The sequence below is a fragment of the Eleginops maclovinus genome, chromosome 21, assembly GCF_036324505.1.
Source record: "Eleginops maclovinus isolate JMC-PN-2008 ecotype Puerto Natales chromosome 21, JC_Emac_rtc_rv5, whole genome shotgun sequence".
Classification (NCBI taxonomy): domain Eukaryota; kingdom Metazoa; phylum Chordata; class Actinopteri; order Perciformes; family Eleginopidae; genus Eleginops; species Eleginops maclovinus.
The window spans coordinates 4,891,387-4,915,295 of record NC_086369.1 but is presented as its reverse complement, the minus strand read 5'-3'; the positions used below and the strand labels follow the sequence as shown (position 1 = coordinate 4,915,295).

The 23,909-nt window shown below is 40.1% G+C and overlaps 1 protein-coding gene across 1 annotated transcript in view; it reads right to left on the bottom strand.

The window, feature by feature from the left end:
• The window catches only part of LOC134884035 (sodium channel protein type 4 subunit alpha B-like), a 125,203-nt gene that overhangs the window by 92,388 nt on the left and 8,906 nt on the right, over positions 1-23,909 (bottom strand). The window contains exons 3-5 of the mRNA XM_063912631.1: positions 3,127-3,291; positions 2,553-2,696; positions 1,908-2,026 (exon numbers count right to left, since the gene is read on the bottom strand). Coding sequence (XP_063768701.1) covers positions 1,908-2,026; positions 2,553-2,696; positions 3,127-3,249 — 386 coding nt within the window. The 5' untranslated portion in view covers positions 3,250-3,291. The remainder of the gene's footprint in view (positions 1-1,907; positions 2,027-2,552; positions 2,697-3,126; positions 3,292-23,909) is intronic.

Below are 23,909 nucleotides of genomic sequence, written 5' to 3'. Positions count from 1 at the left end.
TGCACAAACCTTAAACAGAAGAGATTAAATCACTTGCAAAATAATGAATACCTTTATAAGGATCTTGGGATTTTTGCACATTGACATCCAACAAATGTATTTTCCTCAGATCACAATACATGCACCGTAGTATATAGCCATGTATGTTTGCATATGCATTTGAACAAACTACTATAATTTTAAATATTACACCAAATATAACTCTTTAACTCAAAATTAACACGTTATGTAACGACCAACAGGTGTGTGAAAAACACAACAAACACACCTGACAGAGCCAGTAGGTGCACGGGTGGAAATTCACAGTGTAGCAGACCATGAGTGTGAGTGTGTGTGTGTGTGTGTGTGTGTGTGTGTGTGTGTGTGTGTGTGTGTGTGTGTGTGTGTGTGTGTGTGTGTGTGTGTGTGTGTGTGTGTGTGTGTGTGTGTGTGTGTGTGTGTGTGTGGTGTGCAGGGGCCACCTTGATAGGGAATATTTACTGGTCATGTTTATAGCTGTCCAGACAGCTCAAGATGATATCTGACTCAGAAATACGACCGACGGGATGAGCACTCAGACACACACACGCACACACACACACACACACACAGTTTACATGATTGGTAAACAGACCGTCACCTCTTCATATGCCTGGACATCATCCTGCTATAGGAGCAGGTGCAAAATTGACAATTTATCAGACAATTTAAAGCAAAAATCTTATTCAAAATGTATTCAAATCCAGCAGAAACTTTAATCGTGATATTATAAAGATCAGTGTTGCTAATGATAAAGATCTTGGTTGCTGGGAAATTGTATTGCAGTATGCAGATGTTTTGCTGAGTCTTACATAATTGGATTTTTTTATACAGAAGGTAAATGTTTTTCTAGAAATGTGTACTCTACCCTGCAAACTGCAAATCTTTTTATGAATTTAAATCAGCCAAATGGCCAATGAACAGTCTGATATAAAAGTATATGATGAGTTTATACCTTATACCATCCTTCTTATACCTTCTTGACTGCATTTGAGGAAGAAAATATGTTGATTTCACATTCTTTTACTCAGAACCTCTTATAACCTCTCCTCTTTTGGCTGCTTGCCTTTTTTATGATGAAAACTCAGGAAGATAATTCTCATAACCTCTCATTTGTCAGTGTATTTATTATGTTTGCCATTAAAGCAAAAATTAATTAATCGTCAGGTTTCAGCTGAAGGTAATCAGGTAATGTAATGGAGTTCAGATTTATGGAATGGTCACTACACATTAAAAACACATAAATAACCCTGAAAAACTGCAGAAAAATAAATACATATATTATTACTAAAGTTGGTATAACTATAAAACAAATATAAGGTATATTATCCAAGCACATTAATATTATTAGTTTTGTTTGCTTTTTGTTATTTATTTATTTTATTCATTATTATTTCCATTCTCCCTTTAGTTTTTTGTGTCACTGTGTGCTTTTTGTATTTTTTTAATATATATGTGAAACACTATTACATTAAACTCCCTCAACTGTTTTAAGAGTTTGATTTTTGTGTCTTAAACCCATCTGTTTTTTTATCACTTTTGAAAACGAGTAAGTGTTAGAGTTAGTGTTAAAAGTAACTATAAGTGCAAAAAAAAGTTAAACATTTCCATCAAGAAAATTGCAAGTTGTTCTAAATTGCACCTCAGTATGAACCAACACTCAGTATGCAGCAGTGATGAGGCTGCAGTCGCAGCAGACGCCTGGTAGAGACGGAGCACACATCATATTTAAATCATCACACACTGCCGTCAGGGTGGCCTAGCCGCACACCTACACCCACTCACACACACACACACTGCTCTGTATCTGACCTCTAACCTCTGCCCTCAGACACGGTCCCCCCCAGCAGCAGACCATCATGCAGAGAACAGTGAGAGAAGAAGGATATGAATGCACCAGGATCTTGATGGCGATTCTGCGGATGGGGTTGAAGGGGCTGAAGATGTAGAGCGCGGACGTGGCACTGAAGCGGAAGATGGCCTTCCCTTTGTTCAGGACTATGAAAGTCTGCAGGGGAGACAGAGAGACTTTTTAAAGTTCTTATTTCAGTTTGAGCAACTTCAGCAGCTTACTGCTTAACTGTCTAACAAACTAACTAACAATCTAAGTAACTACATAAATTAATAATAATTGTAATAATAAACATAAATTATACATGAAAAAATAAACAAAGTATTAAGGTAGTAAATAAAAATTAAAAATAACCCAAAAATAATATTAATAATACAGAAAAAAACTAATAATATTTAATGTATATTATTATTATAATAAATATACTATAACTATAAATGCATGCACTGTTTTTGCATGAGGCTGCAGAAGTCTGAATATTACCTATTTTAAATATGTGCAAAAAGCTCAGAGGCAGCAAGGACAATCTTTTTAGCTTTTATTAGCTTGCCTGTCCTCTGCTCTTGCGTGATGTAGGCTGCCAAAGAGTCGATTTATCTTCGAGGGATTCTCCAAAAGGAATGACAGGGTATTTCCAAACACAAACACACACACACACACACTTTCTCACTGGGTCACCTACCCTCTTGCCTTTGAAGTAGTACTGGTCGATGTCCTCCAGGGGAACGCCAACCAGATGAGATGGGATGTCGGCAAAGATTCGCGGCAGCTGTTTCCCTGCCTCCAGGTCGGGCCGGGGCCGGGGGAGCACCACGTCACCCAGGTCCTACACACAAACACACACCCAAACAGAGAACAACACCACCCCTGTAACACATCTCACATTTGCCTGCAGAACTCTTTCTTTTCGTCAGGCTTGAACTTCCAAAATGTAATCTTCTAGTTTCTCTTTCATAATCATAATAATAATACATCCTCCTTCCCTTTCACCTCACCTCTTTCTTTCCTCCTCTACCTCCTGCTTTCCTTCTTGGTCACCTTCTTTCCTTCCCTCCTCTACTTCCTTTGTTATTCCCTTCAATCTCCTCTCCTTCTTCTTCCCTCATCTAACTCCTCCTGTATTTCTTTACTTTCTCCTTCCCTTCCCTACCGCCATGTTTACATTGTAATCTCCTCCGTCCCTTTGCTTCTGTACTTCCTTCTTTATTTCCCTAAATTGTTTTTGTTGTTTGTCAATGTTGTGTATGTGTGTGTACCTCCTGGTAGTGTTTGTTGCGTCGTGCCCGCTCCTGGGCGATGCGCTGCTCGATGGCCGCCAGGGAGTCCGGCGTGAAGCGCTGAAAGCTCTCTGGTCCCATTGGAAACACACAGCCAGCCATCTTCTCATCCTGATCCTGCTGCTGACTGGCCCAGTGTACCAGCTACACACACAGAACAATTCATAAATACCAACATAGAATGAAGAGCCTCGACAGTTCAGATCTCATCATATATGCTTAAGTCAAGCAACTTTCTCTAAAGCTGTGTACTTTTCGTCTTCAGTGAGCATTTTCCTTTACTAATCAGAATCAGAATACTTTATTTGTCCTTGGGGAAATTAGGTTATGTGATGGTAATAAGAAATAAATTAAAAGATCAAATTGAAATATTGTTTATATAAATATAAGTTAAAATAAAAATGGGTTAAAATATAAAAAGTTAAAAGGAAAAATGTCCAATAATAACAAAAACAATAGTTATAATAGTATAAAAGTATCTAATCCTAAATATATAGCCAAAGATAAAACAACACACTTATTTAAAGCTGGACCTTATTACACTTAACGTGACCTCCTAAGGACACTGTGGATTGTATTAGCTGCAACACATCCCAAACCTAGAATCAAACCAGGACACTGTGGTGATGTAATAGTGTTTAATCTGCAGGTAGATATCATGTTGCCATCTCCACATATAGAGTGAAATTATTATGTTCAGGTAATGAAGAGCAAGCCGACAAGTGTCTCATTAACAGTAAACGGGGCGATCGAGTATACAGTTACAATGAGAGAGAGAGGCTATAGGATTACAGAGTTCAGAGAGAGCTAGACTGCCAGAGTGTAAAGTGTGTGTGTGTGTGTGTGTGTGTGTGTGTGTGTGTGTGTGTGTGGACCATCTGCCTTGGATCCTAATTGAATGATTAGACAGGCCTCGTTTTTCAACCTTTCATGCATTTATTTCTCACAGCTCCCAAACCTGATTTCTGAGGTTGTGCGTGTGCATGTGTGTGTGTGTGTGTGTGTGTGTGTGTGTGTGTGTGTGTGTGTGTGTGTGTGTGTGTGTGTGCATCAAAGGAAAATACAGCTCTGTTTTCCATCCTTATCAGAAGCTGTCATCCACTCTGTCTTTCTCAGACAAACACACACACACTCCTGAGGTGCGTTTCCATTTTGCTCGGACATTTGGTCACGTACACACTTGATTTTACTTCTATATTTGCACAAAATGTACCTTTCTCTTGTAATTAATTGAGACCTTCCTCCCAAGGAGCAGGTTCATGTTCACGATTCGTTCAGGCTCTCTAACTGCTGTGGGAATACTGACATGTGTGTCAGGTGCAAAACAAGAAGTCAGGTGAGGTTGTATTAAAGTCTACAGAGAGAAGAGGTCAAAGTATGGATGGAGCAAAACAACGTCAGGATATCAACAGCTCACTTATTCCTTTGTCCTTTGCTCCTTTCCTTCTCAACTTCCTCTTTGACTGTCATACTTCCTGACGATTTTCGCCTTCTCCCCTTTTTTCCCTTTAACCCCTTCTCTATTTCCCTTGTCTACTTTGTCTTTGCTGCTCTGAGCCTTTCCTTCCGAACATTTTTCTTCCCAATTTTATTGTCCCTACTTTCTTCTTTCCTTTCCTCATTTACTTCCTTGATTTCCCTACACTCTCCTTTCATGTTTACTCCTTATTTACATTCCCTAACCTTTCATATCTTACTTCATCCTTTTAATCTTTACAGCCTTAATTCCTTAACTCCTCTACTTCCTTCCGTCCTCATCTACCTCGTCACTTCCTTCCTAAGCTTCTCGTTGGCTGCTGTACTGTTCCTCATTACTTTCTTCCTCATCTCCCCCTTTCCCCCTACACCTCTTCTAATCCTTCCTCCTCCTTTGATGTCTTTGTCTTTCCTTATGAACCTCCTTATTTCCTCTTCTACCTTTTCCTTCACTTCCCTATCCCTAAAGTGGAAGCTTTTGGCTGTTTTATGACAGTATTTGACCTTTTTGGGGAGTGTGTTTGTGAATGACGCTGTAAGAGTTCAGTGTGATGAGTTTAATAGAAATGTTCACAGACTAATCTTCCTCCGCACTCCTCTTGCTCCAGCTTCAGGCTGACGCTCAAACATCAAATTACTGAACATTTCACTGTTTTTAATGATGTTTCAATGTCTTTTGTGTTGTTGTTTTCTTCTTCCTCCCCTCTGTTTTGGCCAAAAAGACCTTCAGGTTTTACCAAAGACTGAACTGAGTCATCCTATTTTGTGTTGCATTTATGTACGTGTGATTACACCAGCTTGATGCGAGTACTACTACACGGTATACATATACAACAAGGACCTCAGCGGTAGATCGTTAAAGAAAAAGGCATTCCCACAGACTGACAGAAATGCTTTGTTTCTTTCATTTAACTTTGCAGCAAGTTCTTTATCTTACATTATGTTCTTACTGGAAGATAACGAGCCGGTTTCCTCCCAATAAAGTTGCTATGCTCAAGGGCAGACTTTAATTCCTTCACATAACAAAGAGAACAGTTTGATGTGAAGCAGAATAAGAGGCACATTTTAACTACAGACAAAGAGAGAAGGGAAGATGTTATAAAACAGAGGCGGGTGAGATTTCTGGGTCAAAACATCGACACGGACCACCAGACAAGCACCTCCCTCAGGAGGAACACACACACACACACACACACACTTAACAAACACATTCAGTATAAAGTCCTTAAGTTCCCTTTGAATATAACAGGCTTGCACCAGCAATTTTTTTTAAACATCACTTCAAAGTAATACATTTGCCATTTTTGCCCATGTTATAACTATCGATAACACAATGGCAATAGCGTTTCAAACATTTCTTAAATTTACCAAAAATCAGAAGCAATATTGTTTTTAAATGTTATATATCAACATTTTCCGCAGCCACTTTACATGCATGCATGCAGGAAGTGTGTGTCTGTGTTTGTGTGTATATTTAAACCTGCAGCAATATAACAAGTCTTATTAATACGTACATATTTCATGTCTTCATGTTGAGGCTTCCACCATCAACTAGTCCCGTAATATAAACATGAATGTGTCTCCTATTATACATGCACCTTTATTAAGAAACATAAAACATGTATTGCACACACACACACACACACACACACACACACACACACACACACGAACACAGTTATACCATATGTTTGATCATAAACATGTCAACACAATCTACACACTTTAAAGCAGCTATACAAACGGCAGACCTGTTATTTAGTCCTATTTTATCTTTAATTTTGAGTCGGAGATTTAACAGAGATCCTTGATCTTAAACGCAGCACCAAGACAAAAAACTAAATCTGTTTCTGCTCAACACCAAAACTGTGGTGTTTGTAGATATAGAATCAATCAGGTTTGGCTGTGCGATCTCTGGTGTATTATCAATGAAGGCGGTGGGTGAAACGTGACCATTATGAAAATGAAATCTAAACATACACCAGAGTATTTCTACACTCTGTTACTTTCAGATTAACTGAAATCAAATATATGCATTTTGATAAATATGGGACGTCAGTTATCTTCCCAAAATAAGTTAATTTTTTATATTAGGTTCACTTTAACTTGCAAGTAATACACTTTGAGAGGTGTGTGTGTGTGTGTGTGTGGCGGAGGTGCATGTATATACTGTCCTCCTTTATTTCTATACCATTTGAGCTATTCATCAGATACAGTATGTGCCTCTCTCGCCCTTCTGCTGTGTGTGTGTGTGTGTGTGTGTGTGTGTGTGTGTGTGTGTGTGTGTGTGTGTGTGTGTGTGTGTGTGTGTGTGTGTGTGTGTGTGAATTGCCGTACGCTTGGCTTGCTCTCTTCTCCTCCGGGCATTTCTCAAACCTCTGTCTCACTCTCTCTGCAGCTGCCATGTTAGCACATACTGTCCGAAGCATGCTCTTAAACACTGCAATGTTTTCAACAAAGTGCATTCTGAAAACACTTCACTTTGAAACGATTTGTTGCATAATAATGTAAATATGCAGCGTGAGTGTGCATTTACTCAGGTGGAAAGTGTAAAAGATCATAAATTATAAAACACAGAATGCTTCTTCTGTTTTTCAAGTCAAATAACAGCGGGACTTTAGTTGAGTATTTCCAACAAAAAGGAAATCAACATCTATCTTATGAATTCCTGACATGTGTTTTTATTGTTTAAGTTCAAGATATTTCTAACACTAATATGGACTTAAGTCAGAAAGAGAGCTTGGTGTCCCACTCCACAGATCTCCATTCTGTCTTTGTGTTTTTAACAGTTTGTGAGGGAAATGAATTGAAGGAGAGCTGAGGATGAGGGGAACAGCATCACTCAGGACCAATCCCATCAGCCCCTGCTCCTGTGTGAGCGCAGTGTCCTGTCAGGGCGGTGATGGAGAGCGAAAACTCTCCAAAACTACGTCTGCGGAGAGGACGGAGAATCTGCAGCACCTTCAATTCAATTAGCCTGAGAGAGGAAACACATTCTGTCACGGCGCCGCCGTTAACCCAGACGCTGCCCGGCGCGGGAAATGATTCACTGAGATCAGGCGAGGGGCCAAGAGGAGCTGGCAAAGGAACGGAGGAGCGTTTGGCACCGGGATGTAGGGGTGGGGGGGTGGTTGGAGAGGAGAGGGGAGGGCGACCCTGACATGCAGCCGCCTCCGTGAGTCATGTTGGATGATAAACCGTCACTCCAGCACCTAAAACACCGCAATATTTGGGTTTTTGCATCAGATTCTGAGATAAAACCGAAAGTACAGTAATATAAATACTGTGAGTTTGTAATTGTACAAATTGTAACTGTAAATATTGGACTATATAGAGAAAAGAAAACAGATGAATGTGCCATATGATGACTCAAAACTGAAGAAAGCTACTAGTACTGGAGTTCAACTGTATGCAAACGAGCTACAACAGCCCAAAGCACTTCAACGAGGAGAAACGTGCAGCAGCTTCAGAAACAATGCAAATATAAAAACTGAAATGTGTTAAAACACATGCAAATGAACAAAACGTCTTCAGAAACTTGATGAAACATACACACCATTTACTTAAAGTGCTGCATAAGCAGAACGCTGCAAATAATATAAATACTGCAAGAAGTTTGAAACAAGGGAAACAGGGAGTACAAAGTGAGGCACACAGCTGGGACCGAGCGCTTGTTGACATTCAGGGATCATAAAGTTGGCCGCCTGTCACTGCTGGCACAGTTAGTCTGTTTCATAATTGCATGTGTTTTTTTCAGTATATTTTAAATGACTATTTTAACTGGGTTATCTAGCGAACAGTGATCTGTAGTAGCTGCAGATGATAGTGTGCTGTTAATGTGTCACTTTAAATGGACAAAAGCAACCTTGAGTGCCGGCTCAGAAAGAATCCCAATATTCCCACCCCACCCGTACCTTCAAACGCAGAGAACCACCACAGAAACCAAAGGTCAATAACCCCCTTAATGATGAATCTTGCAATATTTTAACACCAAAAATGAGATCGAATCAGACTTCACACAATGTTTGTTTCATTGTGTGAAGTCTCTGAACTGTACATCCACATTGTGTGTATCTATGGTGGATTTTCAGGAGCAATATTTCCCCCAAACCTAAGCCTCTGAGCTCCAGTCGGTCCTGTTTTCAGTGTCTGATAGAGAGATGTATCTTGTAGTTTAGTAACGAGGCTCTGCTCTCGCTTCTATTCTTTCTTTCAGACATTTTGCTCCCAAATTGGCGTCCTCCCGTCAGAGGGAGTGGGATCAGTCCGCAGCTGAAGGTGCTCTCAGCTGCAGACTGATGGTCCCTGGCTGCCAGGAGTGTGTGTGTATGTGTGTGTGTGTGTGTGTGTGTGTGTGTGTGTGTGTGTGTGTGTGTGTGTGTGTGTGTGTGTGTGTGTGTGTGTGTGTGTGTGTGTGTGTGTGTGTGTGTGTGTGTCTGTTCTGCTGTTCCTCAGCTCCTCACACTGAGCCAACCTGACTCATTATCTCAGCGAGTCCTCTGGCTCTGATAACGTCAGCGTGCAGTTGTCTCTCTACATGTTAACATCAAGTCCGCCCTGCTGCTCTTCACCTGCTGCACACTCTGCATGCACCGTGACACGTAACCTCCTGTGCATGTTGGTATAGAGTGGTGCGGCAATGCGTGCTTCAAAGTAGAAAAAGATCAACAATAGCAGCATTGGCACTAAAGATTTTTTCATACACTCTACATGATTTATTCCAGAAAAATGTAACCGGGCAGGACGTTGGAGTCGGTCCAAAACACCAGAATTGATTCATTTGTAACAGAACTTCGGGAGTAATTGTTACTCTGACAATCATTTCCTAAACCCAACTTTATTTCAGAAATGAGGGTTCTTAAAGCTTGATTTATTTTTTCAGCGTGGTAGAATAAAGGACCTAATAACTTTAAAAGGCAGCAGGAATTTTACACAAATCCAACTACAACAACCTGCTTAACTGGTTGTTTCCAGACATGTTAATGAGAAAACCAAAGGTCCTGTTACTGCTCCTTTTTTGCACCCATAAATATTTCAGTTAAAATAATTATTAGCTGACCGTCCCAAAAGTTTCCATTTTAACAAACAATGCAACACCTACGCAGCAGACAATACATGCATGAATTTACGTATTTGTTTTTTATCTCCTGTTAGGGCGTTATTCTTGTAATGTTGTGTGTGGACAGTAACACACAAACACAAATCATATCGTAATTTCCATATTAGAATCTCCAGTGTCTCAGTAAGTGTCCGCTCTGAGTGTTGGTTATTCTCACACACACACACACACACACACACACACACACACACACACACACACACACACACACACACACACACACACACACACACACACACACACACACACACACACACACACACACACACACACACACACACACACACACACACACACACACACACACACACACACACACACACACACACACACACACACACACACACACACACACACACACACACACACACACACACACACACACACACTATATACACACAGACACACACGTATCAGTTCATATTCTGGTCAAGGTCGAGCTGAAGACAAAGTGTTTTATAGACGTTATTAAATCCCCATCAGGAAGAGACTAACCCTCCAACATACGATCCGCTTTAAGAGACATTTTTAAATGAAATGAAATCACAAATATTATATTATGTGTTTTTTTTCTTCTTCTCAACTCAAACCTCTGAGGCCCCTCTGCTCGTTTCTACACAAATAAGACCTTTTTTATACATTCATTTCCCCTCTTTATCAAGTTATCTACTTTCTTTCTCTGATTTCTACCTTATTAATTCTTCCTCTCTTCTGCTCCTATATTCCCTCCTTCCTATTCTTCATGTCAATGCTTCCTTTATATTATTTCTCATTTAGTCCTTGCTTTGTTGCCTATATGTCTTTTTCTTTCTTTGTTATACTCCTTTTCTTCTGTCCATTAATTAATTTCATCCTTCCTTGCTTCCTTTGTTAAAATTCCTTCCCTGCCATCCTTCTACCTTCCTTTCTTCCCATACCCCCCCCCCCCCCCCGCTCGTCTTTAGCGGCAGCACATTACTCATTAGTGTCTCTTGTTTATTTGCTCTTTATCGTTATATTTTATCGCTGTATGTTTTATCACCTGCGGTGTTAGTGATTACATTAAAGTGAATTAAAGGAAACATGCTTCAGAAAGTGAGGCAGCCAGCTGTCCGGCCCAATGCCTGCTCTAAATACTTCAGACCATCATATTAAAATAAATGACAATATTTACTTATAGACTGGTTAGAAAATGTAGAGTATTTATAAGGAGCTGCTTCCTTCCCTATACTTAGAAGTCAGAAAGGACGGAACAAAGGAAGGATCAAGAAAGGGAAAAGGTTGGTAAGGAAATAGGAACATACAAAGAAAAGGTGGAAAGGATGTCAAGGAAAAGAAGAAAGGAAGCATCCAGGTAATTACTTCCTTTCGGACTTCTTATTTAGAAAGAAAGAAAAGTAGAAAGGAAATAAGAATGGAAGAAAGGAAGAATGCGAAAGATGGAGGTAAGGAACAAAGGAACACTGGAAGAGAGTGGGTAGGAAGTAAAAGAAAGGGTGGAGGGGAGGATGGAATCAGCTTATAGATAAGCAGCATTCTCTAGATTCAGATGTTCCTTTTTGTAATTAAACATTAAGGACCAAATCTGTATTCTGTCTGTGTCTTCTTGAATAAATATTGTCCTTAAGAAAGGAGTAACATACTGTTCATCTGGATTTAGATATCGACTTTATCTGTTAAAAGCTAACACAATGCAACCAAATCAGAACAGTCTTTCCATAAAATCTCATACAGAACATTCCACTGATGAAAAAGCATCTTTTGAAATCTTGCTGCCTCTTATCAAACATCCTAATAAACATCTCCATAAACACGTTGAGGCAGACGTGTTAAACTGGGAAGAGACGGACAGAGGAGGAAGCCAGAAGTCGTTTCCAGATATTTGTTGTTTTTCACACATGTTCCCTGTCCCACCAACGCCACTTTCAAAGAATCAGGAACTATGCTAAAAAAAATAATCTGAACAATTCTGTCAATAAAATCTGTCTTACACGCAAAACTTGTACATCATTTCAGTTCTTTGCTTCACCTTTACACAGAATATAGCAATGGAAAAACTGTGACCATCTTAAGAGCAAGGTTACGTGTTTAAGATTTACATATGTGTAAATAAATATATTCAATTGATTTAGCAGAAGTAAATAGATAAAGAACAACAGGGAGAAATAGGAGATTCAGACAGAAATAGAAAGCTATGTGTCCTTGCATCTGTCTGCATATTCAAGCATGCGTGTGTGTGTGTGTGTGTGTGTGTGTGTGTGTGTGTGTGTGTGTGTGTGTGTGTGTGTGTGTGTGTGTGTGTGTGTGTGTGTGTGTGTGTGTGTGTCTGTGTGTCCTTGTATCACAAGAGAGGAAGCTCTATCTGCAGTTTTAGTTTCCATAGATACATTCTTTTCTTACTCTTAGTGTAATTCATGTACCTAAGTTCCTATCAATGTGTGTGTACAAGTCTTTTAAACACACACCTTATCTCATCATAACAACAAAATAGTTTTTAACGTATTGATTCGGTAGACAAATAAAACAAAGCTGATTTATCTATTTGTCCACTTGCAGTAGAAGAACATTCATATTTTTGGACCATGACATTATCAAAAAATGTAAATAAAACCTTTGAGAGAAGAGAGAGAAAAATGTCAGTTACTGATCAGAAAAACTGTCTCCACTTTTGTAGTGTTTATATTATATAACATTTTTAAGTATTCTTGCAGTGGATACTGCACTGAACTGTTAGAGGATATTAAAGGCTGAAGTGAAAGTGGGACTCGTCTGAAGCCTCAGCTCGACTCCGGGGGGACGTTAGAGGATAAAAATGTCACAGGTCAGATCCCTGCTTCCTCTAATTGTTAAAAGTCCAGGTATTTCTCACATCTATACATTTGCCATGTGATGGCCTCAGTGTTTGGATTGGTTTCCTATAAGCTCCACCACTCCTTCGCATACAGAGGAAGTGCGCCCCAAAAACAGGATAGACAAGCAATACCCAGCAACTAAAGGGAATCAATTTAAGAGTTTGCACTCTTCCAAGCATTGGACGAGAACATGGTAAAATAACAATCGCAATTGCAACGGTTGCAGTTTTAACTCTCCCTCACTCTCTTAATTCCAGAAGTCATACTCAAGACATTAATTAAGTGTCGTAAATAGCTTTTGCCCCTGCTGCTACCTATTTGTACCATTATTGTTTACTTGTTATATTTTGTTGTTGTTTGTTTGTATATGAAAGCCTACTGAATTAATATATTCTTTCATATGCCCTGTCCCTTTGCTGTTCTAATACTGTATATTTCCCTGCTTGTTGGACCTATAAAGGATTCAGATTTTTGATTATCAAATAAATTGGTGGTAAATTTGAAGGTGCGGGATTTTGATGTTGAAGTTAGTGAACTGTTACCGAAATAAAGAAGGATAAAGAACTATTACTGTGAAACTAAGATCAATTTAGCATACTAGAACACATGTTCGGTGTAACCTGATACCAGGAGCTTCTCTCAAGCTCTTAAATCAGATTTCATCCCACAGAGGACACACTGAAACCCAATCTGCACAACATGTTTCACAGTGTAAATCATTGAAGCACAGCCTTAATTAAACACACACAGACACGCACAAACACACACACAAACACGCTCCCAGGGGAAATCAGAAATCAGGACTGGTGGACGGAAAGGACACGGACACCTGTGGCTCTACACTCAGCCAATCAGGATGCTGGAAAGTGTTCAGGAACTACAGCTGATCAGTGTGAGAGGAGTGTGTCTGGATTAATGGTTTGATAAATGTTTCAGATCGAGGAGGAGGAGGAGGAGGAGGAGGAGGAGGAGGAGGAGGAGGAGGAGGAGGACAGTGGAACAAAAGACAAAGTAAAGAAGGGAGGAGAAGCAGAATAAAGTGGGTGGCGAGGAATAAGAGGTAAGGGCAGGAGGAAAAGGAAAATAGGGGAGCAAATAAATGTTTTGAGAAATAAGGGTGAACAACTAAAATAGAGTGCAAAATAAGAAATAAAAGAAATGAAGAAGAGTATAAATGAAACAAAGTAGAGCACAAACAAACCAAAATGACCAAGAGCAAAAAAATAAGTGGGGAAAAACAAGGAGAGAAAAAGATGAAAGATGCAAATGGAAAGTAAAGAGTAAACTAAGGAAAGGAGAAAGTAGAACATGGGGAAAGAGGAGGACAAAAGAGGGAGGAGAAAAAACACAAGATGAAAAGTAAAAGAAAACTGGAAGAGGATAAAACGAAGGAAGGAAAAATGAAACAAAAGCAATAGAAAAGAAAAGGAAAAAGGAAGAAATTAAATAAAACAAAAAACAAAAAGGACAAGAAAAAGAGATGCAAAAATACCAAAAGGACAAGGAGTAAACAAAATAAATTTAAAAAAGGAAAGAGCAGAGATATGAAAGAGAAGAAATTAACATAACACAAAAAAGAGGAAGTAAAAAAAGAAATAAAGAACAAAGAGAAAACAATAAGAAGAAAAGACAACGAGAGTAAAAAACAGAGAGAAGAGACTGAAGAGGTCTTGAATTAACCAGCAGCTTCTCTGTCATCAGCTGCTGATTTTAGAGATCTACCCTACATAAGACACACACACACACACACACACACACACACACAATCACACACACACACACACACACACACACACACACACACACACACACACACACACACACACACACACACACACACACACACACACACACACACACACACACACACACACACACACACACACACACACACACACACACACACACACACACACACACACACACACACACACACGGCATTGTGGGTAATTAGCACCATCATGTCCAAAAGCAGCAGTGAGAGGAGATGAAAATGTAAATCTGCATGAAGAGACTTCTTCTGTTTGACTGCAAGTCTGCTCCAATCCACTTCAGACCAAGCGTGTGTGTGTGTGTGTGTGTGTGTGTGTGTGTGTGTGTGTGTGTGTGTGTGTGTGTGTGTTTAACAACTGCATTGATTATCCACTTGCATGTTGTTACAAAGAACAAGTTGCATTGACATTTTTGTTGATAATGTTCTTTTGTGCAACATCATATTCTAAATCTAAATAAATGCCTGGGTGTGTGTGCACCCACATGTTTGTGTGTGTGTGTGTGTGTGTGTGTGTGTGTGTGTGTGTGTGTGTGTGTGTGTGTGTGTGTGCAGAGCAGTAAAGGAAGCCCATGCCAGCAGGAATGACCCTGACACAGAAAAGGGGGATAAACAAAAGCCTGGCAACTACACTGCAGCTGTCTGTTTGTCCACACACTTATACTGTAGCTGTGTGTGTGTGTGTGTGTGTGTGTGTGTGTGTGTGTGTGTGTGTGTGTGTGTGTGTGTGTGTGTGTGTGTGTGTGTGTGTGTGTGTGTGTGTGTGTGTGGGGGGTGTTATTTCAAACCTGTCATCCACATCAACATGGCAACCCAGCAGCATTTTCTTTTTTTGGACTTTAGTGACAGGGATATCCCACTTTATTTCACACTATGTGTGTTTTAGCGTGTGGCTGATGCCGGGTTTTGGATTCAGTTAGAGCGGGACCATCAGGTGTGCAGGATGCAAAGTTCAGTTGAGGTTGCTTCATCAGCATGCACAGAGCAGGAAACAGTTTTACAGACAAGACAAGGTCAGGCAGTTTAACACAAAGGAAGAGTCGACTAATTATCCTGCTTTGGAGCGGAAAACAAGGTTTATGTGCATGAAAACTTTTTTTTTTACAAGAGGAGGAGTTTTATCCATCCCATTAAGTTGCTTTTAAGTTGAATCAAAGCCAGGTTTCTTCCTCTTCATCACTTGTCCTTTTCTATCTGTTATTTCTCTGTTCTCCTCCTCTGCGTCATAATCCAACCATCCTCTCTTTTCTACTCCTTTCTTCATTTTTATTTGAACATGTCCCCTCCCTGCTCTCATTGTTCAGATCCACAGGTGTGGAACTGGCATGTAAAATGAAGGACAAAGCTATTAAAAGAAGGTTGTCGTGGAGAATTGTTTTAATAAAGATAATGGGCAGCGTGCACTGAAGTGTCCCTCTATCATATATCACCACATTTGGCTGCAGACTCTTCGCTAAGTGTTGTTTAAGGTGCGGTTTGTCCTTAGTGTTTTCTGGCTCTGCGGGTGTCCAGTGAGCAGGAGAGGTATGTGGAGGGAGAATAGCTCTCCGCTTCCCCAACAGAGTCACATTTCCAGCTGGGGTTGCCCGTGAGGAAGCTCATATTCAGCCCCAAAACCTCCAGGCCCCAGTGAGCGGTGCTTACACACATTTACACATTCATTATTCATCCGCTCACTCTCTTATTCACTCAATCGCTTTTTCCCTTCAGTCAGTGTTTCGTATGGTGTCCTTCACACATTCACTGACCTGAACACTAAGAAGAACAAACAAACATTAAAAAAAGAACTAAACCTGCTGAGGTCAGAGGTCAAAAAGTCATTAGAATGTGTGGAGAGTACAGAACGTACTAAAATAGTTCATTTGTAAGCCCTGCATCCGACCGTTAATGAGATAAAGTTCATCGGATCGGATTCCTTCCTTTGATGTTGATCACCTTTCCTACTTCCTCCTCTACTTCTCTCCCTTACATGCTCCTAACTCCCCCTCCCCCATTTTTCTCTCTTCTCTTTCGTCTGCTCATTTACTTTACTTATTTTCACTTCTCCTTGGCCTTTGACCATCTGTTTTCTTTTCTTCTCCTTTATTTCACTTCCTCTTGAATCTGTTCTTTCTTTCTCTTCTTTCCTTCCTCCTCTCATTCACATTACTTCCACCTCACTTTGTCTTTGTCATTTTCTATGTATTATTTCTCTCTATTCCATTCCTCCCTGTTTTCTTTTGCTCCTCCTGACTTCCTATTACTTATCTCATTTAGGCCTAATTCATCCATGCCTTCCCTCACCTCCTTCTCCTCTTCCTATATGTTCTTTCCCTCTCCATCCTCCTTCCCCCTTTTTCTTCCCCCTTGATTGATCTTCCTTTCCTATCTGTTCATTCCATTTCTTCTCCCCTTTACTTCCTCCATTCCATTCCTCACTCCCTCCTACCATCTCTCAACTCCTCCTTCTCTCTCCTCTTCTATCTGTTCTTTTCTCCTGGCAAATCTGTCATTCCACCTCTCCTGTGTCAGCGCTCTGTCGCTCAGCTGTCACTTTAAAACTGGGACACACACACACACACTCAGAAAATTATCATCCTATGGCTTGTGAGGCCTCCCGTCTTTCACCGCACGATGTTGTTTCAGCCACTCTCTCACACCACACACACACAAACACACACACACACACACACACACACACACACACACACCAAAGGACAAAGCTAAGTGTAGGTATTATTAGAGCACTGTTTGGTACCACAGACACACACACCTAACTGACAGGTGGCCCATTGCAGTGACTGCTCACAAAAACTATGTGTGTGTGTGTGTGTGTGTGTGTGTGTGTGTGTGTGTGTGTGTGTGTGTGTGTGTGGTATGGGAGTGGCTGAAACAACAAAGGTATTAAGGTAATGTTTAAAATGGAAGAAAGATAGATAGGAAGGAAGGAAGGAAGGAAGGAAGGAAGGAAGGAAGGAGGGAGGGAAGGTAGAAAGGAAGGAAGGAAGGAAGGAAGGAAGGAAGGAAGGAAGGAAGGAAGGAAGGAGGGAGGAAGGAAGGAAGAAGGAAGGAAGGAAGGAAGGAAGGAAGGAAGGAAGGAAGGAAGGAAGGAAGGAAGGAGGGAAGGAAGGATAGTAATACAAAAAAACGGTGAAAAAGAAAAACTGAATACAAAAATCTAATACAAGTTAACAATCAATCAGCTGCAACAAGTATTCAAATAATAGAACATCACCTACTCAGAAAATCTGTTAAAGAAACAAGTCTTCTCTGGACAGAATCGCAGCCTCATCACTTCACACACACACTGAGGGGTGACTGACAGCTGTGAACGTCTGTGTGTCACAAACATTAAATAGAGTGACACCTCACTGACACTGATCATTTCTGATGCCTCTCTTTACCTCTCTGAATATGGCTTTGTCCTGTAGTGATGTCACTCTTTTTCTCTGGTTTAATTTCTTCTGTCTGTAGCTGTAGGAATCACAGTTCATTTAAAAATGTGTGCATGAAAAGAATAGCCTGTATATTAATATGAATACCATTGTTTATGCAGCTACGAACTGCATATAGTAGTATACGGAGATGTAAACAGGCAGTGACATGAAGTACAAGTGATAGTAAGAAAGGGACTATCCAGAGAGAGCGTTCTTCATAAGTCTTAGTCAGACATATCTTGTAAGAAGATACAGACCTCTAAAAGTTCAAAAGAAGAGGGGAAAAATGTGCCACTGAATTTTGAACTACAAATGAAAAACTCAACCAGCATCGTATCTGTGTGTCTGTGTGTGTGTGTGTGTGTGTGTGTGTGTGTGTGTGTGTGTGTGTGTGTGTGTGTGTGTGTCCTCTTATTTCAAACTCATATCGAGGTAATCTCCCAGAGAGGCCGGCTTTAAGCCTCGTCATTGCTCAGTCTCGCACACACACACACCTTCATTAGGCATCAATATTCAGGTTCATTTTAATTTAGCACCAAAGGAGGTCAGACAAGCGAGCTCATCACCCTGTTATAGCTTCGTCACGCGTGCTCACACACACACACTCCCACTCAAACACTTGCGGACACACACACACACCAGTCATTCTGCTCTAGTTGTGCAGCAGATAGTGGAAAAGGCTGTAAATGGACTGCAGCCGTCACAGTCTGACTGACTGGAGAGAGAAAAAGTAAAGGAATGGAAGAAAGTAAGAGAAGCAAAGGAAGTCAAGGAGGTAAAGAAGAAAACTGTGAAATTAAAGAATAGAGAGATTTAGGGAACTTGATATTTTGTTAATTCCTGACTGCAAAAAAATGGTCCTGTTGGAAACTTCAGTCCCCACAACCTCTTCTTTGAGAAACATAAATAAATACTATTGCAACTTACTATAACTACAACAATATCAACAACAATATATTAAAACCTCACAACTATGGCAGGAGCAGGATCTTCTAAATGAACTCTGCATTTACAGACTGTATGCAAGCAGTGGAAATAGTATTCAACTCAAAGTGTAGAAATACTCCTTAAGAATACACGTAAACTGAACATACCAAAGGTAAAAAGGCACTGATTTCAGGATACTCTTAAGTTGTCCAACAAATGTAACGGAGTAAAAGTACATAAATTAAACATAGGTGAAGATGTGTGTGTGTTTGTGTGTGTGTGTGTGTGTGTGTGTGTGTGTTCTTTTACTCTGCTCTCATCGCAAACCTGGCATGACACTGATCAGCTTAATAGGCTTTCTATTGATTCTGCCTGTCTGTTCACACACACACACACACACACACGCACACAAACACACTCGCAAACGCACACATGCAGCGACCCAGTTAGATTTATCCTAGTTGAGTCTCTCTCCTCCCCACCTTGTCTCTTCAATTCTGTTATTCCTTCCGTGTGTGTGTGTGTGTGTGAGTGTGTCTGTGTGTGTGTCTGTGTGTGAGTGTGTGTGTGTGTGAGAGTGTGTGTTTCATGCTGTTCTCTTGTTCCTCTCCCTGTTGTCCCTTGTGGCTGATTAAATCAGTTTCTATTAGTCTCTCTCTGTCAACATTCTGCCCGTGTTTGGATTCAAATCTCCTGTTTGTCTGGATTTTTACTTACTTTTGTTTTTAAATCACATGAGGCATTTTTGGTTGAATTGATATAAAATGAATTAAATGAAACAGTAAAGTTGGACTCCAAGAGCTGTATAACATTCATGCTGAAATGTAAAGTTGTTATTAGATCTTATATTCTACCACACTTAGAGGAATGAAGCTTTCAGTCTTGATACTAAAAAGTGTCCTCCAAAAGTCTGATGTCTCACGAAAGCATATTCCCATCTCCTGCCGTGTGAATGTCTATCAACACGTGTGGATTTCAGCTTCCTACATGCATGCAGTGTGTTTTTAATAAACGTCCGTCTTCACAGGAAACCTCTTGGTTAGGTTTAGGCAACAAACGTTCCCAGTGAGGTGTAGGAAAAGATGGTATTTTGGATTTAAATAACTACAAAATGGCTGTCACTTCGCCTAAATACTCGAGTCACATAACAACCAATGTGGGTTTCACAAGCCACGTTTGCAGTTTTTGGACTCACATGTCCCACCGGACTCTGACCAAGGCAGATTTCTTCGCTCTTTATGCTACCTGCTTTAAATGATGTTGGAAGTAGGAAGTAATTACTGTAAGTTCTTCAGAACCAGAGAAAAGAAAAAACTAGAATTACAGTTGTAAGTCTTTGCCTCTGTCCATAATGTCACTTTTTCCCTATTGGACGCTCGTAATTAGCAAGTGAATTCTTGAGTCATGAGCAAAAGGGTGTTTTGTGAGGTCACTGACATTCACTTTAACCACCAAATGTCAATCAGTCGTTCTTGGGTCCTAGTTGAAGTGTTGGCCAAATTTGAAGAAAATGAGCTAAAGGCTTTCCTGAGATGTTACATTTACAAAATGGGATGCACATACAGAAGGGAGAGGCAAGTCAAGAAGATAGTAGAAGCAATTTAAAAAATAACCACAAAACTAACTTAATGACCAGAGGTTCACAAAGACGAGTAAACCATCAAAGACTGGAAGCCTTAGCCAGCCAAGTGTGAGTAACAGTGTTTTCCTTTTCCTTGGATGCACACACACCAAACACACACACTGTAGTGATGCAAGGCCATGTCAGGAGTGTGTAGGGGAGCTGATGGATGATGTGCAGGACACAGCCTCGTCTGACTGACTGTTTCCTGTCTGCTGTTAAACCAGTAAACAGATGAAGCCACACACCAGCCCAAGGACACCTTATCACACACACACACACACACACACACACACACACACACACACACACACACACACACACACACACACACACACACACACACACACACACACACACACACACACACACACACACACACACACACACACACACACACACACACACACACACACACACACACTCTGAAGTCGTCTGTTTTTAAAAGACTCTAAACAGCTCGCTCCTCCGAGTGGAACACAAACGTGCACAAAAACAACCAACATTGAGGACCCAAACATGCCTTGTGCAGGAACTACATCTGTAACTAGCGTTGTCTATTTCAAGTGGAGACGTTTCCACATGGATGGTGATAGGTACAGTTTCAAATCTAACTGGAAAAGATGTTTTCTCATGTCTGATTGAACGTAAGATTTTTATATGGATGAAGCATTGTGAAGGAGTTGCATTTGCCCTTTTACTATTGTTGAATATTTAAGGGGAGACAGGTGAAGTTTGTAGGGATTGCAAACATGCATTGACCCTCTCTTGTGTTTCCAGGAGGATGGTAATGTGTTAGGACATGTTTAAAAGATACCTGTGCACATGAGGACTACGCTGAGGCAAAGTGTGTTTGAAAAAAACGTTTAAGAGAGGTTTATCTCAACGGGTCATTGAATCCTGCTCTGCTCTGCACCGTTTCCTGCCTCTGTGGCAAAGCAGCAAATCCTCCACAAATTCAGCAACTCTCACATCCGACGGATTCATGTTGAAGGATAAACTCGTCTGATGTAAAAAAAAAAGAAACCCAAAAAATTGCTTTTGGTTTCAGCTTTTTGGATTGGATAAATAAAATCTTAAAGCACATTTTTACTAAGAGTGCATAAGAGTTTGAAGAAGAAATCTCATCCTTAACTTGTGAAATACAAAGTTACTGAAGTAGAAGTACAGAAGTGTGATCAGGTACTTAAAGTATCGAATGAACAGTATCCTCTGGCAAAATGTCTCTTTTTGTCTCTGTTATGTTATTATAGATTATTATTTATTTCTGTAAGAGCAGTTATGTAGTTCGTCAATGTTCATTCAATTTGAGATCATTTCAGGTAATACTGAATAGTGAAAAACTGGTTGTAAAAGTACTTTGCACTGTAATTGAGTAAATTGACTTTCTTATAATCCAATTTTGCATTTTATTAAATGTAGACTTTTATCCAAAGGAAATTACGATAAGTGGAATTGACCATAAAGACACAGAACAGCAAGATTCCTGCAAGAAACTAAGATGTATATGTAGATAATAAGCCACATTATATTAAGCACTCCTGCATTAGCTTCAAATTTCCCTCCAGATGTGTGTGGGTGTTTTCCCTGTCAAACATGGCAGCTGGGGCTAGCATGTTAGCTCCGATCAATAAATGCTAATGATTTTGTTGCTACAAACCAGCAGCAGCTTATTCTGGTCCTGAGGGACGAGCAGTTAACTTAACCTCGACCACCCCGACCACGACCCCGAGACGACCCCGTTATTACACAATCACACAGAGTTACACACACACACTAATCACACAACACCTGCTAAAGGCTGTTCATTAACACCAACAAGGACACATTTTACAAGTATTGTGTGTGTTGGTTGGTTGGTTAGTTTTAATGTGCCTACAAAAGGTATATCTTTTTATATATTAACTCTTAATATTGTGGCTCTAGTTGCCTTGGAATGGTTTAATTTAAAAATAAAAATCTTCAACTTTTTACTTTTTCTGTCTTTACTGATGCCGATTTACAGAAATGTGAAACAGCTTGAATATCTTTTTTATTAACATGTGTTTTAATGAGATTTTTTTATGTTGAAGCACACCAACCACACATGCTGTTACTGAGACTACCAAGTGATGGGACCATCTTTAAAGGACATCCTATTTAATAGGTTTCTGATGTTATTGGATGTTGAAACGTGACCACTGCTGAGCTAAACGAGGCTAATGTTCAGCTGGTTGATGTGCCGCAGTCAGATTAAGACACGTGTTGCGAAAATGTACCAGTGGAGTATTTAATGACAGATTTAATGTGGTAAGACAAAACGTTAAACTCTCTCCCGCTTGTGTTCACAACAGACCTCTTTCAGGCTTCTAAAGGAAAACACAGTCAAACAACCATGGACTTGACCAGACAAGGGGGGGCTAAAATGCTGACTCATTTCAGGGTTCAGTTCTCATTCCTGCACCGTTCTAATGCAGCATTGTGCAGCTTTCCTTCACCTGAAGTTCTTTTGAAGCCTCTGAATGATGATCGCAGAGACAGCCGGGAGAAAACTGACCGACCTCGGACAAAACAAGACCGGCGCCAGTCTGCTGAGACACCTCCAGAAAAAAAACAGGAGCTTCAAAATACCAAAGTAACAAACACCCGCATTACTGGCAACTGATCCCCCTCCGATACCTTAAAATATAATCTGAGATGCAGACGCTAATCACGAGCCACTTTTTATTCATGACGTCTTTATAGTTATTGCCCTTCCTGCATCTCCTCCAGATAATAAACATAAGTGCATTGATATGTTGTGCAAACAGAAAGGTCAAATGGAGAGAGGGGGAAGTAAAGGATGGAGGCAGTCATTAGAGTTTTTATCGTGCCATCATTATAGAGTAGGATTGTTATCGATGTCCTTGTTATGTTTCCCTTTATGTACCACAGTGCACTCTAAGGCCAGATATATGATGTATATTTACAGATAGTACAGCCATTTAAAAAGTGAGAAGAAGTTTATTTAAAAACCTGTCACATGTTCATCAAAATACCTTTCAAATAATGGTTGCCATCTTTGTATCACTTTTTTAAACATCACCTTTGGATTATAAATGGAAAGCAAAACCCACAAAAAAATTCACTTCAACTTATCTCCATTCTGTGAAACCATCCTCCCTTTCGATGTTTCCTGACTGAACTCCACTTTTACAAACTTTAAGAAACATACATAAGGAAGAAAGGTTGCAAGATGGTTTCTAGTATTGAAAAATGACAGAAAATCAAATACAATTCAAACAAACTGCTAGTTGTTATCAAACCAATCAAAAGGGACATTTGCTGAGCATTGTTGAGTACTTCATGGAAGCATTCCTGTAGATGTTTGTAGGAACAGTTAAAGAGCAGCTGAGGGCTTGAGGATCATACATCTATAAACAGTCCGTTGTATAAAAGAGGGCCATTTGGAAACCTGAGTGAAGGGATTTACAATCTGAGAAGCACCTGAATGCACGTGTGGAGGATTTATTGTGGCTCAAAGTGTTGGTTTTAAGTTTCTAATAATTATTCAAATAATGAGGGATTCTGACTGGAAGGAAGCAGGAACAGAAGGAGACAAAGAATGTGGAGCAGGTGTGGA